At 33.9% G+C, this 17,285-nt stretch overlaps 1 protein-coding gene across 2 annotated transcripts in view; it reads right to left on the reverse strand.

Moving 5' to 3' along the window:
- The window catches only part of TBX4 (T-box transcription factor 4), a 365,695-nt gene that overhangs the window by 16,829 nt on the left and 331,581 nt on the right, over positions 1 to 17,285 (reverse strand). For both annotated transcript variants that reach the window (XM_053707346.1, XM_053707345.1), the window contains exon 6: positions 11,485 to 11,637. In XM_053707346.1, coding sequence (XP_053563321.1) covers positions 11,485 to 11,637 — 153 coding nt within the window. The remainder of the gene's footprint in view (positions 1 to 11,484; positions 11,638 to 17,285) is intronic.

The raw sequence follows: 17,285 nt of genomic DNA on the forward strand, positions 1-17,285 counted from the left end.
TATTAAAGTGATAGATGTATTTGTATAGTTATAAAGTACTCTGTCTTAATTGCATCTATTCAGCACAGTTGAATGTGTATTTATTGTATTTACAATGGTTTGAATAGAGGAAAACATTATATTAGATGAAGTTTTATGTAATTCTGATTTTTTTAAAGCCCTAAATCGTTTTTCATTCAAACTTTGTATAGTTTGGCAGAAGAAACATACAGCTCTTATGTATGAATTCAGATTGACGTAATTGATAAATGTCCTTTATTTTATATCACTTAGATTAATTATTATAAACCTGAAGATTTTTTTTTTTTTGTGACGTGATGTTTAAAAAACGCAAACTGTTTTGTTACATATTTTTTATGTCTTAAAACGCTAAACTTCTCATACAAACACAAAAGTATGCAGCTTGCTGTAGTTTTATGGCTTCGTTCCGTGTATGCCTCAGCAAATACATACGCTGTAATTACTTTTCACCTTAGATTTATGACCAAGCTTTACTAGTCATTATTAGATTTGCTTGCACAGTTTGAATGACATCTTAGAGTTTATGGGTTCTCTGATTCATTAATAAATAATCTAGATGGTGCCAAAATATTTAGAACTAATACATTTTCATATTGCTGTGCACACAACATCATCTGTGTTTTCCAAAATACTGCTGTACTTTTAGATTAGCTGGCTGCTTGTTAAGTATATAGCATTTTAATACTGGGAATATTTTTTCTGTTTTGCCTGACATTAAGAAGTTTACTTTTTTGTTTCTTTAAAGGAAAAGCAAAATTAAGCTATTAAGATTCAGACAGAACATGCAATTTTAAACAACTTTCGGTTTTACTTCTATTATGAAATGTTCTTTGTTCTCTTGTTATCCTTTGTTAAAGAGTAAAGCTAGGTATGCTGATAAGAGCTTATAGCGTGCAGGTGTCTTTAGCAGTCTATGGCAGCAGTGTGTGTAACTATGTATAACATTGTTGCAAACGCTACTGACAAATTGCTAAACACACCTGCACACTCGTGAACTCACCTAGGATACCAAAAGTACTGAGCAAAGTTGATAATAGAAGTAAATTGGAAAGCTGTTTAAAACTTCATGATATATCCAATACATTTAACGGGATGTTAAACAGTTTGTTTCATTATTGTAATAAGAAAGCACTAAGCAGTTGCTTATACTTAATAGAAATCATTACAATTTGTATTATTAATCAATTTAAATGGATTTTACATTTTATTTATTTTTTTACACTACATTTGTGCTTCCTGCCACCGCCCCACAAGGAGGAGGAGGCCTTTGCAGGAAGGTTTATCTTAGCCAGATGCCATAAAACTTCTAAGCAAGTGAATAGACTAGAACAGGGAGTCAGATTTGCTCATGCCCAGAACTGACAGAATAAAAATGCAGGTTTTCAAAATGATCCACTCTTATCACATTGGAGACAGGGATACACAGAGAATTTCTAGGTGTTAATTTTTCAAGAAAACAAGTTATTTGCGTTTTCTTACACAATCTTTTTTTTGTTATTTACTTTGATAAACATATTAACATATTTGTTTTTAGATAAAAATTTATATCCCTTTACAGGGACACTGAACCCACATTTTTTTACTTCATGATTCAGAGCATGCAATTTTGAGCAACTTTCTAATTTACTCCTATTATCATTTTTTCTTAATTCTCTTTCTATCTTTATTTGAAAAGCAAGAATGTAAGTTTTGAAGCTGGTCCATTTTTGGTTCACAACCTGAGTTTTGCTTGCTGATTGGTGGCTAAATGTACCCACCATTCAGCAAGTACTGTCCAATGTTCTGAACCAAAAATTGGCTGGCTCCTTAGCTTAGATGCCTTCTTTTTCAAATAAAGATAGCAAAAGAACGAAGAAACCTTGATAATAGAAGTAAATTAGAAAGTTGCTTAAAATGGCATGCTCTTTCTGAATCATGAAAGAAAAAAAAAATGGGTTTAGTATCCCTTTAAGTTTTATTTTGACTTTACTGTCCTTTTAATGATTCGGATAGAGCATCTAATTTTAATTAGCTTTCCAATGTACTATTATCTAATTTTCTTTGTTCTCTTTGTCAAAAAGAATACCCAGGTAGCCTCAAGAGCAGAAATACACAACTAGGAGTTTGCTGCTCATTGGTGGCTGCACATACTTGCCACTTTTGCCCGATGTGTCTATAAAGCTCTCAGTAGTGCATTGCTGCTCCTTTAAAGGGACAGTCTACTTCAGAACTATTATTGTTTAAAAAAATAGATAATCCCTTTATTATCCATTCCCCAGTTTTGCATAACCAACATGGTTTTATATAAATATACTTTTTACCTCTGTGATTACCTTGTATCTAAGCCTCTGCACACTGCCCCCTTATTTCAGTTATTTTGACAGACTTGCATTTTAGCCAATCAGTGCTGACTCCTATATAGGGATGGGTGAATGTTTCACAACATTCGAAAAATGAAATTAATTTTAACACATTTGTTAGTTTGTTTCGAATTTAGAATGTTTGTACAACATTCTAACATTAGTTTAATGTAATAGTAATTCTAATGCTTTCTTTAAATGTAATATTCAATTCAAATTTTTCAAATAATTCAATTCAAATCATGCAATATACGATTTTGAAAAATTTGATTCAATATATTTGTAAAAGTATTTCTAATACTTTCTTTAAATATAATATTCAAATTATGCAATATTCGAAATAGAAACATTCAAATTGATATATTTGTATCTATTATGTATTAGTTTACTAAATTCCCTACCACATGAACTATTTAACTTCTGAATAGTATTTGTTAAATCGAATGTTACAGTCGAAATTTTCAATGTGGATATTCAATCTATTTTGGAAAATGAAAGTAACATTCGAAAAAATCGGAAATAACATTCGACTACCGAAATTTATTGGATTTTCTTTCTTATCAACATTTAATTTTTAAAAATGAATGTCCACAGGACTATTTGTTCTACCAAATTAATTAATTACACTTTCAGCACATTCACCCATCCCTGCTCACAAGAGCGTGCTTCCATAGGCTCCAATGGGAGCCTCGTTCTCATGCCGTCAGAGACGGCATCAGAACCTTAGCACAACGCATCGATGGCAGCATTTCTTTTCAAATAACCCACTCCCAACAACTTTAACCCCAAAATACTGCCTAGTGCAGTTATTTTATTAAGAAATAAAATGAACTACACTGTATTTTGGGGGCATTTGGGGCTCATTTATAAAATTAACCAGCGATCTGATCTCTGGTTAATTTTATAAGCGCTAATTGCTACTGCGAGCACACGGTAGCAATACCCAGCCTCTTGTAATGGCTGATTAATTATCGCACTAATTTAGCGCTCCAATTATAATCTAACCCAAAATATTTAAAAATATTAATAAAAAATATTTAAAATTATTATACATATTGTAAAACATATTGATATATTATTTAGAATATTTTACAGTATGTATAATTATTTTTAATAATTTTATTTATAATTTTTAATATTTAATATAAAAGTTAGCGCAGCTGTGATATTTAGTTATGACGTGTCATGTTTTGCATGTGTGCAAAATTTTTACTTTTAACTCTTAATATACACACACTACCTGACGCATACAAAAAGCCTCCGTTTAGAGAAGTTTATGTCCTAAGCATTCCTTTAGCAAAAGAATCGACGAATGCACATGTCTGGTTTTTAACCTCTTTAAATGAGTTAAACACATAGCAATGCAGGGTCACTAGTGTTAAAATTACACATTCTAATGAATTAGAGCAGGTAATTAGTCCACTATAATGGCCAGTCAATTTTAATCCTTGTATTTTTCTATGCAACTTTGCAAACAATATGAATTTAAATTATAGTTATCTCAACTTTTTTTTCTACAAACACTACTATAAAATAGACTACTTAATATAATGAAAGTTTATTTACTTAAGATTTGTTATTTATATTTTATATTATAGTAATGCCTGTCAGAATTTTTTTTATTTAAATAGCTACAATGTAAATCATCTATTACCTATAAATCTCCTAGTAAGAACAAGCTCAGCACGGCCTGGTGAGCTATATTCTTTATTGTAAAGGCCATTACAATCTCATTGTTGAAGAAGGTGTTAAAATGGTCTATCTAATACAAATAATTGTAAAAATTTTTTTAAAAAAATGGAGATTCTAAAAGTGTTTTAAATATAAAACTGACATTTTGTTTAAAAAAATCTCAGACACAGATGAAATAAGATAGAACATAGTGTTGTATGATAATTGATAACAGTCAATAGGAATAAATTATAGTTTCCAAACACAGACCTACTGCACATCATTTTTATGATTGAAGTCATTTACATGATATATTTCTGCAATTAAGCACTGTACTGCTAAAGTTCAACATAAAATAAATGTTTTATAAGTACATAGCAAAATTTGCATTGTGTTCATATTTCAGAGAAATGTAAACATCAGACATGTATTTGGCTATTTGTTTTATAAATAAATGCTGAATATGGCTGCGGGAAGCTGCATTCAGATCTTTCCAGTGCTGTATTTATTCATGTGAAAGGTTTGTGCAAATCCATATCTTCATGTGTTGTACTTTCAAACAAATACATCCAGTTTCGAAGACCTAAATGCTGCTACCTATTCATTTATAAAAGGAATAACCAAATGCACGTCTAGTATGCATACACCTTATGAAAAGTCTCTGGAGTGTGTTCACCTGGTATTCTTTGCTGTGGCTAATTACAGCCAGATATAATTAAGCTTCGGCACAAATCCTAGGAACCGCTTGTTAGAAAGAAACTGGCCCATGCAAACTGTAGCATAATTACTAAAAGAGCCAAAAAAATTTAAGTACATCTTCTCATTTGTTTTTTGTTTTTTTGCTCGTAATTTTATTGTTTTAAAATAGTAATGTTAGGTTACTTCATAGTTTAAACTTAGTTTTTCTTGATTTCACAGGTAAGTTTTTATTTATTTAAAGATACTTATATTGTAAATGTAATAAACAAATTAGGGGGGTATTAGGTTTAGGGGTTAATAGTTTAATTTAATGTGTTGCGATGTAGGGGGGGCAGTGGTTTAGGGGTTAATAGGTTTAGTTTAGTAGTTGCGATGTGGGGGCCGGCGGTTTAGGGGTTAATAGGTTTATTATAGTAGTTGCGATGAGGGGGCGGCGGTTTAGGGGTTAATAACTTTATTTAGTGTTGGCTATGTGGGTGTTGGGTAGTTTATGGGTGTTAGTGTACTTTGTAACATTTTAGTTATGAGTTTTGTGAAACATTTTTGTTTTGCAAAATCCATAACTACTGGTCTCAGATCGCGGTATGGATCACGGTGGTATAAGCTATAATGCAAGCATTTTAGCTGGACCGCACAACCTGCAATACGGCGCTATGGAAATCCTGCACTCAAACTTAATTTTTGGAGTGCGGAATAGATTGTTGTGTTACAGGCTAAAATGTTTGCGGTATAGCTTTACCGCCACAACTTGTAATACGAGAGACCTGCCATTCCATGAGCAATGGACAATTTTTCAGCGGTATAGCTTTACCGCACCATACCGCAAAACTTGTAATTTAAGTGATAGATTTGCAGAGTTGTTAGAGATAAAATGACATGCTCTAACAAATGAGAGCATGTAATTTTGTCACTATAATGGCCCTTTGAGGTTGTAATAAAAACCCCAGCCTCTGGAAACCTTTATTTTTTTAGTCTTAAATTATAGAAAAAATTTAAATAAATCATGAATGCACATTGTAATTTTTTTTAAAGTGAATGAATTTTGTATAGTTGGCTAGAGCTGTATAGCTCCAACATTCTATCGTACAACAGTTTTAACTACTGCTCACTTAAAAATGCACATATCTCTGAGTGTATACTCACAGTATGATTGTTTTACTAGTTATATTGTAAGCTCAGAGGTCAGCACTGATTACATACATGTGGTGCTTATCACGTGTTAAAAACTAAAGTGGCCTTTTTTTATATAAACACTTGTTGTATTGCAAAGTCAACTCCGGACTACAATGTGCTTCTGGTTGGAAGCTGAATAAAGCTGCTTAGCCAATCAGGTGAGAGTTGGACATTTGTGCATAGCTGGTGCTAATGGTCAAATTCAGCTCCATATCTAGAGTATGTTTGCAGAGTTTCTGTTCTGTTCAAGCAATAATGCAATAATAAATTACTCTAGCACATTAGATAAAAAATGTTATTGCTGTTTTATGTTCCTTAACTATAATTCCAGCTGCTGACACTAAAATAACTTCTTGAGTAGTGTCGAAGACAATTCATTTTAAGACTTTTCCAAAATCAAAATTTACAGCTGATTTAATGAAATTAACAAAAAGGAAAATGATCCTTTGCATTGTATTAATTAGACTACCATTTGTGTTATAGGACTAAAAAATATACAACTCTCCTCAGGTCTGACAAGTCAGGCTTTACAAAAGGTTGTCAAGGTTCTGATTTATTTTTACTACCCAAAAATTTGAATATGCTAATGTGTGTCCTGTCATTGGACGCTGAAAAGGACTTGGACTCTTAAATGGATTAAAGTTGCCACTTCAGTGGAGAGAAACTTCTATTGAAACATTTTACTGGAGTCCATGGTTGAAAAAAGGATAACATATTGAATTTCAGCCACATTTGGAAGGGTTGTGATTAATGGTGTGTGGAAATCTCCAATTGTTTTCTTTCTTTCTTTTTTTTAAATCTCCAACAGATCTGCTTATGATGAAGTCATTTATTACAATTAGTTTTTTTTCTGATTTATGGTTTCTGTTTGCAATTTCTAGAATTTCACAATAACTTAAATACATTTAAAAAAAATAAAATTAAGATTTTCACGCCTCCCTTGTCAGTTTACATTAAGTTACTGAAACAAAATGCCACAAACATTCTAAACAGTGACAATTTAACAGATCATGCAAGCGCTAATGAATGCCACTGAAAAGAAAACAGGGAATTTAAAATCCTCTGCACTACATGCGTGAAGAAATGTTTTGTTAGTTTTAAAAACAACAATAAACGCAATTACCTTGTTGATGTTTTGTAATATCAATTAATATTGGTGGAAATAGACAATGACATTTGTATGTTAAAAGGACATGAAACCCAGAACATTTCTTTCTTGATTCAGACAGAGCAAACTATTTTAATCAACTTTCTAATTTACTTCTAATATCTCATTTGCTTTGTTCTCTTGGAATGCGCTATTGAAAACCGTACCTATGTAGGCTCAGGAGCAGCAATGCACTTCCTGGAGCTAACTGCTGATTGGTGGCTGCACATATATTACATTAGCTCACCTGATGTGTTCAAATAGCTTACAGTAGTGCATTGCTGCTCCTTCAACAAAGGATACCAAGATACCATTGGAAAGTTGTTTAAAATTGCATGCTTTATCTGAATCATGGAAAAAATAGGATTCATTAACCATTTAAAGGGACACTGAACCCAATTTTTTTCTATCGTGATTCAGATAGAGCATGCAGTTTTAAGCAACTTTCTAATTTACTCCTATTATCAAATTCTTTTCATTCTCTTGGTATCTTTATTTGAAATGCAAGAATGTAAGTTTAGATGCCGGCCCATTTTTGGGAAACACACTGTGTTGTTCTTGCTGATTGGTGGGTAAATTCACCTACCAATAAACAAGTGCTTTCCATGGTTCTGAACCGAAAAAATAGCTTAGATGCCTTCTTTTTCAAATAAAGAAAGCAAGAGATCGAAGAAAAATTGATAATAGGAGTAAATTAGAAAGTTGTTTAAAATTGCATGTTCTATCAGAATCATGAAAGAAAAAATTTGGGTTCAGTGTCCCTTTAAGTGTTTGGATGCTAATATTGACTTGTAGAGGAGGAGGATAATAGCCATTACACAAATACCCATGGTCTTTGTAGGACAGATATCACTTATTGTACATTACAAAAAAACTAAAGACAACTCCCATTGTTGGAGGTCTCCATAGATCCAAGAAAAACCATTAACATCAAAGTCTGGCCTCACAACTACATTTTTAAAATTACCTTGGTAGAAAAAAAAACAAGACACATTTTTTTCCAAGATGAACCTCAAGACGTGTATGGGTTGAACTTTCCAAATATAGTCGACAATAAAATAAACTGACTAAATAAAACTTAAATAAACTAACTTGGAACAATCAGGATTTTAACAAACTTGAAACCACTCATCTATCTATTCATGTAAACTAGATTCTGATTGTCTGTAAATCATTTTCTCAGTTTTAACTGAATTGAAATTAAAACCATTTAAAGTTAGCTGAACCCTAGTTTAAATCCAATTTATTAGCAAGCACATGGCTGAAACACATAGAAAGGCTCTGAATTTTGCAAATTCTTCCAGTAACCAACCTAATACCTTTATGTAACTGTCAGAATGTGTCAATCATAATTTTGGAAGTATATTTGAATGTAATAATTGTAATTAAATTGATTTCCCTGCCCAAATTATCCTAATAATTTACACATATATTTGTTAATTTCCTTTTGGGAATAACCATCCTGGAGATTTCTCTCCATGCCATCTTTTTAACAAACTTTAAAGAAGTCAATATCCAGTCGGTCACCAAATATAATTGTATTCAGAATAGGAGCATCACTGTTTCATGCAATAAAAAAAAAATAAGTTTTTCTCTTAAAGGGACAGTCAACACCAGATTTTTTGCTGTTTTAAAAGATATATAATCCCTTAATTACCCAATCCCCAGTTTTGCATAACCAACACAGTTATAATAATACAAGTTTTACCTCTGTAATTACCTTGTATCTAAGCCTCTGCAGACTGTCCCCTTATTTCAGTTCTTTTGACAGATTTGCATTTTAGCCAATCAGTGCTGACTCCATGGTAAATTCACATGCATGAGCTCAATGTTATCTATATGAAACACATGAACTAATGCCCTATAGTGATGAAAAACTGTCAAAATGTATTTAGATTAGAGGTGGCCTTCAAGGTCTAAGAAATTAGCATATGAACCTCCTAGGTTCAGCTTTCAACTAAGAATACCAAGAGAACAAAGCAAAATTGGTGAAAAAAGTAAATTGGAAAGTTGTTTAAAATGACATGCCCTATTTGAATCATAAGAGTTTTTTTTGGACTTGACTGTCCCTTTAACCCCTTAATGACCACAGCACTTTTCCATTTTCTGTCCGTTTGGGACCAAGGCTATTTTTACATTTCTGCGGTGTTTGTGTTTAGCTGTAATTTTCCCCTTACTCATTTAATGTACCCACACATATTATATACCGTTTTTCTCGCCATTAAATGGACTTTCAAAATATACCATTATTTTCATCATATCTTATAATTTACTATAAAAAAAATTATAGAATATGAGGAAAAAATGGAAAAAAACACACTTTTTCTAACTTTGACCCCCAAAATCTGTTATACATCTACATCCACCAAAAAAAACATATGCTAAATAGTTTCTAAATTTTGTCCTGAGTTTAGAAATACCCAATGTTTACATGTTCTTTGCTTTTTTTGCAAGTTATAGGGCCATAAATACAAGTAGCACTTTGCTATTTCCAAACCACTTTTTTTCAGAATTAGCGATAGTTATATTGGGACACTGATATCTTTCAGGAATCCCTGAATATCCATTGACATGTATATATTTTATTTTAGAAGACATCCCAAAGTATTGATCTAGGCCCATTTTGGTATATTTCATGCCACCATTTCACCGCCAAATGCGATCAAATAAAAAAAATTGTTCACTTTTTCACAATTTTTTTCACAAACTTTAGGTTTCTCACTGAAATTATTTACAAAAACCTTATGCAATTATAGCATACATGGTTGTAAATGCTTCTCTGGGATCCCCTTTGTTCATAAATAGCAGACATATATGGCTTTGGTTTTGCTTTTTACTAATTAGAAGGCTGCTAAATGCGACTGCGCACCACACGTGTATTATGCCCAGCAGTGAAGGGGTTAATTAGGGAGCATGTAGGGAGCTTCTAGGGTTAATTTTAGCTTCAGTGTAGTGTAGTAGACAACCCCAAGTATTGATCTAGGCCCATTTTGGTATATTTCATGCCACCATTTCACCGCCAAATGCAATCAAATTAAAAAAAACGCTAAATTTTTCACAATTTTAGGTTTCTCACTAAAATTATTTACAAACAGCATGTGCAATTATGGCACAAATGGTTGTAAATGGTTCTCTATGATCCCCTTTGTTCAGAAATAACAGACATATATGACTTTGGCGTTGCTTTTTGGTAATTAGAAGGCCGCTAAGTGCTGCTGCGCATCACACGTGTATTATGGCTAGCAGTGAAGGGGTTAATTAGGTATTTTGTAGGGAGCTTGCAGGGTTAATTTTAGCTTTAGTGTAGAGATCAGACTCCCACCTGACACATCAGACCCCCTGATCCCTCCCAAACAGCTCCCTTCCCTCCCCCACCCCACAATTGTCCCTGCCATCTTAAGTACTGGCAGAAAGTCTGCCAGTACTAAAATAAAAGTGTTTTTTTTTAAAAAAAAAAAAATACATTTTCAGCATATTTACATATGCTAGTTTGTAGGATCCCCCCTTAGCCCCCAACCTCCCTGATCCCCCCCAAAACAGCTCTCAAACCCCCCCTCTGCCTTATTGGGGGCCATCTTGGGTACTGGCAGCTGTCTGCCAGTACCCAGTTTGCAAGAAAAATGGTTTTTTTTTAATGATTATGTTATTTTTCTGTAGTGTAGCTTCCCCCCCACCCCCACAGAACAATCCCCCACCCCCTGATTAAGGTATTTTATATAGATTAACACTATTTTTAATTAACTTTTAAACTTTTGATTCAAACTTTTTTTCTGTAGTGTAGCGGTTCCCACCCGCTCCCTCCCCGTGCACGCGCCCGCCCCCGCCCTCCCGTGCACGCGCGCGCCCGTGCGTGCCTCCGATCACCCCCGCCCACGATCCCGCCACCCTACACATCATCAAGGCCACCGATGGCCGCCACCCGCCTCCCGAACCGGCTCCCACCCACCAACGAATTTAGCCGGTGATGTCCGGTGCAGAGAGGGCCACAGAGTGGCTCTCTCTACACCGGATTGCTAAAAAAGGTTATTGCAGGATGCCTCAATATCGAGGCATCACTGTAATAACCGGAAAGCAACTGGAAGCGAGCAGGATCGCTTCCAGCTGCTTTCCAGACCAAGGACGTACGCCACACGTCCTCGGTCATTAAGTGTATTTTTTTTGAGGACGTGTGGCGTACGTCCTTGGTCGTTAAGGGGTTAAACTGCCAAGCTTAGCAAATCTGAGACGGAAGATGGAAGGTTGACAACTATTTTTGTACTGAACAATGTACATGATAGAATTGTGGGGGGAAAAGACATGAAACCACCTTATTAAATTATGCTTATTGGCACTAATGATATAAATATAGTTTGGAAAATTACATAATCCACATAAATATATGATTTTTTTTATATGAATAAGCAAATAATAAACAATGATATTTCAGTAGCTCACCTTATGATTTTGATAGGAGGTCACAGATATGAATGCAGTCTCTGAAAACACGTGAGTGCAGAATGCTGTGTTCTTGGAACCAAATGCATTGTTTTCATCTGCTTTAACGATATGCAACCGTGGCTGGTATTTGTGCATTGAGTTTAAAATAATCTGAAATTATAAAATGTGATATTATTAAAAGTATTGAAGATGATAGGTATCTGATGTAATTAATATATTAATGTAAATTCAGCTTGATCGTGGCATTGTCAATGTCAGTTACATTTTTACTAAAAAATAAATTCATGTATATTTACTATTTTGTTCTATTTTTCTAATTTCATTCAGGTAGATTACAAGTTGTGCGTTCGTGTTTTAACGCTGAAAAATGCCCATTTCAGCGTTAAAACAGCAACACAGCCATTACAAGTCTTGTTGGTATAGCTGTACCGCACGCCTTTTAGCCTGTAACGCAACGTCAGTCCCACACTCAAAAAAAAATGACGTTTTTTCATGGGACTTCCATAGCGCTGCCATTACGAGTTTTGCGGTGAGGCTAAAAAGCTTGCTTTACACTGTATACCGACAAGTTCTGTATCGCCATCTGAGAGCAGTAGTTATGAGTTTTACGCAACAAAACTGTTACTTTAAACTCATAACTAAAGTTGAAGAAGATGCCGGTCCCACGATGGATGAAGATGGAGCCACCTGGATGAAGATGGAGCAGCCGGGATGAAGATCGTTCAAGCGGGACTTCAGCAACTGTGAGTACCTAACCTGTGAGTTAGTGTTTTTAAGGTTTTTTGTTTTTTTGTTTTTTTTAGATTAGGGGTTGGGCATTTCTTAAAAGAGCTGAATGCCCTTTTAAGGGCAGGGAAAAGAGCTGAATTCCCTTTTAAGGGCAATGCCCATACAAATGCCCTTTTCAGTCCTTTTCAGGGCAATAGGTAGATTAGGTTTTTTAGATAGTTTTTTTGTGGGTTTGGGGGGGGTGGGGGTTGTAATTTTAGTGGGTCTTTGTATGTTTGTTTAGAAAAAGAGCTGATTTCTTTAGGGCAATGCCATACAAAAGGCCATTTTAAAGGCTATTGGTAGTTTATTATAGATTAGGTTTCTTTTATTTTGGGGTGTTTTTTTTTTTTTTTAAAAAATGGGTGTTAGAATAGGAATATTTTTTATTATTTTGGATAATTTGTTATTTTGTGTATTTTTTTAATTTTTTTTTAGGATAGTGGTTGGGAATTTCTTAAAAGAGCTGAATGCCCTTTTAAGGGCAATGTCCATACAAATGCCCTTTTCAGGGCAATGGGTAGATTAGGTTTTACTTTATTTTTATTTTGTTGGTTTGGGGGGTGGGGTTTTGTATACTGTAAGGGGTGTTTCTTTTTCTTTTGTAGGAAAAGAGCTGATTTCTTTAGGACAATGCCTTACAAAAGGCCCCCCCCCCCCCTTTTTTTTTTTTTTTTTACAGGGTATTAGAAAATGGAATCATTTTTATTATTTTGGATAATTTCGTTTGTTATTTTTTGTAATGGTAGGTTTTTTTTTAAAAAAAATTTAGTGTTTTTTATTTTTTGTAATGGTAGTTTTTTTATTTCTGTAATGTTAGGTTTTAGTGTAAGGCAGCTTAGGTTTTATTTCACAGGTAAGTTTGTATTTATTTTAACTAGGTAGTTAGTAAATAGTTAATAACTATTTACTACCTTGTCTACCTAGTTAAAATAAATACAAATTTACCTGTGAAATAAAACCTAAGCTAGCTACAATATAACTATTAGTTTTAAATAAGTATTTTTCAGTTAATAATTGTAACTTTAATTTAGCTCTATTTTAATTATGTTAAAGTTAGGTGGTGTTAGATTTAGGGTTAGGTTTAGGGTTAGGTTTAGAGGTTAATAGTTTAATTTAGGTTTTTGCAATGTGGGGGGCTGGCGGTTTAGGGGTTAATAGGTTTATTTAGTGGTAGTGATGTGGGAGGCTAGAGGTTTAAGGGTTAATAACTTTATTTAGTGGCGGCGATGTCAGGGAGCGGCGGAATAGGGGTTAATATCTTTATTATAGTGTGGGCGATGTTGGGGTGCAGGGGAATAGGGGTTAATAACTTTAGTATAGTGGCGGCGATATCGGGAGCGTCAGATTACGGGTTAATAGATTTATTTTGGTGGCGGCGATATCGGGAGCAGCAGATTAGGGGTTAATAAATTTATGTAGGTGTCTGCGATGTCGGGGGCAGCAGATTAGGGGTGTTTAGACTTGGGGTTTATGTTAGGGTGTTAGGTTTAAACGTAACATTTTTTTCCCATAGACATCAATGGGGCTGCATTCTGGAGCTTTTCATTCCGCGATCGCAGGTGCTAGTTTTTTTCTAACATGCTCTCCCCATTGATGTCTATGGGGAAAGTGTGCACAAGCACGTCAAAGCAGTGCTTGTATTCTGTGCGGTATGGAGCTCAAGCCGGCTTTTCTAAAACTTGTAATGGCAGCGCTATGGAGGGCGAAATAGCGCAATGATTGTTAGTAATTAGAATTTTTAGAACTTTTATTCAAAGTATTTCTGGTTCATTGAAAACTCTTGAGACTGGATTGAGTGAACATTTATCATTTGAGTGTATTTAGGGATTAATGAACTTGCCAAGATTGAAAAATCATGATTTTTAAGAAAAATAAAATGAAGCATGCATGAAACTACATAGCATTTTTTTTTTTAATAGTCAAACAATATAACGTCCCGATTCTAGACAACATTTTTAATGACTGCCATTAAACTTTCAGTACTGTGATATCAATACAGGATTCAGTTTTCCTGGATTTACTATGATTTCAAAAAGAATAGTTCATATTCAGTCCAAATGAAAGATAATGCACTGCTCTAATATTATTTTAATCTTTGTTTCCAAATATTATGCAAAGACTTTTGTTTTTATAACTTATTTTGCAGAAGAGGTTTCTGAATATCTAATGTCAGACCAGAGCTGTATCCCAGACAAAGCAAAAGTTGATAACCATCTGGCCTCAGGACTGACAGCCAAAAATACATTTTTCTCAATCCAAGCAGTAGTAGTAGTATTTTTAGCAGTTTATTCTCATCCAATTGCATAACACATTCACACGTTGAGAAAAAAAAAAGGAGAATATCAATCTGGCAATCGGAGTTCTGATTTAAAAAACTTCACTTCCAATTTCTCAATGCTACAATTAATGGTCAGAAAAAAACAACAGCAATTATTATCGCTTTTTCTCTGAATACTAAAATAAAAAATAAAAAAAGTAATGTGATGTAGAATTTAATGATTGCTTTAAATGTAGGGGGTCTAGCCTGTCTATCAGACTAAAATGTCAACTAGAAAATGTCTGATCAAGTTGATCAAACAGGGCTGCAGGATCAAAATCAAGTTATTCCAAACATGTTTACTTTACAGTAGTTTTTAAAATAGCATAGTTTGATAAAAAAATATGCTCTAATGTGTTAGAGTAATATATTAATTTGCTATGGGTTGCATTGATTTATGTGTTTAATCTCTACAAAGGTGTTACATACAGTCTTAAAGTCACTCTAGAGCTGTTATTTCTTAGCTCCAGTCATCAAGTGCCCCTAACAGGTCAGATTTTTATAATATCAGAACTAGAGCACAGATGAAATAATCAGCTGGTCAGTAACTATGGTTACTAACCCGATCTCTTCCATCAGCTGATTATTACACCTGTGCTCTAATTAAAATATAATGATAATTGGTGTATATATATATATACAGCCACCAATTAGCAGCTAGAACCTAGATTATTTCCTACTCCTGAGCTGTCCTATATAAATCTTTCAGCAATGGATAACAAGAGAAGGAAGTCAATTAAATAATATAAGTAAATTGGAAAGTTGTTTGTCTAAATCATGAATATCTAATTTTACACCAGACCCACTTCTGTTAAACTGTGAGCCAGTGGTATTTATCATAAATATTTGTGTTAATATAGAATGTATCTCACTGAGGGCCTTATGATCAAAAACTCACTGGCATGGATAGAAATCTTGCAAAACACTTTTTTGAGCATTAAATAGTAATGTTTTGTGTCCCTCCTCCACATCCTGAACGCTGCATAGCGACATAAACAGCACCAAAGCTAAAATTTACCTTCATAAAATTCTTTTAGGGACCTCACAGACTGACAGGACTTCTTAGCTAATCTCGCCATAGCTAGGTTTGCCAGGTGTCCAGTATTTAACTGGATAGTCCAGTATTTTAGCAGGCTGTCTAGTAAAATACTGTACACTTAAATGTTTAGTATTTTTAAACTACGATGAGTGTCAGATAAATCTCAAGGGCCTCCTATGCCTCTATGCATTAAAATATGGCCCCAAAAAAGAAGTAACTGTGCATTTTCTATTATATGTGCTACCAACAGCCAAGGGGGTGTTAAATCATTGCTGTGCTCATGGCAGTCAAGGGGTTCAAATCACTATTGTGTATGTGTGTTACTGTCAACCAAAGGAATAAAATGACTGCTCAGTTGTGAAAAAAATACATTGTGAAACGTGGGACCTAAGATTGAGTTTTTGGGGGGATATTGTGTGACCCCGCCTACTGCCTGTGCCCAGTGACCTATAGGTTGTTCAGTATTTTTATAGAGCACAGCTGTCAACCCTAGTCAGAGCAGAGAGCTTTAGATCATCAGGCCCTTTATAGGAGATGCTTTTTTATTTGGAAAAAAATGTCTGTTTCTAGCGATTACACACCAGATACTTGCTATAATTCAGCAAATTAAATAATTCACAGCAGTGAGCAATACGTTTTATAACATCTATGAAAGAGTATAATTTTATAAACTTAATTAAAGGGACATTAAACACTTTGAGATGGTAATATAAAATGATAAATAGTATATATAAAAAACTCTACAATATACTTTCATTATATTTTTTGTCCCCTTTTCCTGTAATTCCATTCTGAAATTGTGAGCTTTTCAGTTCCTGTTAGAAATGGAAGTGCAGAACACTGTTATACTCCTCACAGCCATTGGCTGCACACGCTAGTGACCTATTTATAATTGTCCCTAACTGGCCACAGCAGAGAAAGTAACCTTAGTTACAACATGGCAGCTCCCATTGCTTTGTAGACACTAAAACTTTCCACTTATTTTGTCAATATTTAAACAGCTAATGAAACTTTAAAAATACATCTACATGTTATTCTCATAATATTCTTTTCTTTGAATGCATTATTCTATCTAGCATTTATTCAGTGTTTAATGTCATTTTAATAGAACTTTGTACATATGACGCTTTGAATAAAAAAGTGGACTTCGTTTTGTTAAACAAAAAGCATTAAACCTAGGATTTTTCCTGATTTTATATGTTTATCTATAAATATAGCCTATGACATTAATGTATTTTTTTGAAAATGAATATGAAATATATTTGTTAATTTTTCAAATATAAATAATGTATTGATATAATTACATACAAAAAAGGGTGGAGTGCACACTGCATATGTAACTGAGTGTGTGGCAGATGAGCTGACTTTAAAGGGACAGTCAAGTCAAAATTAAAAGTTCATGATTCAGATAGGGCATGCCATTTTAAAAAAACTTTCTAATTTACTTTTATCATTAAATTTGCTTTGTTTTCTTGCTATTCTTTGAGGAAAGCCAAACCTAGGTAAGCTCATGAGCTGATTTTCACAGCTAGACAGTGTTAGTTCATGTGTGCAATATAGATAACATTGTTCTCACTCCCATGGAGTTATTTATGAGTCATCACTGACTGTCAAAAGCACTGACATAAGGGGGCAGTCGGCAAAGGCATAGAGACAAGGTAATCATAGAGT

This window comes from Bombina bombina, chromosome 3 (genome assembly GCF_027579735.1).
Source record: "Bombina bombina isolate aBomBom1 chromosome 3, aBomBom1.pri, whole genome shotgun sequence".
NCBI lineage: Eukaryota > Metazoa > Chordata > Amphibia > Anura > Bombinatoridae > Bombina > Bombina bombina.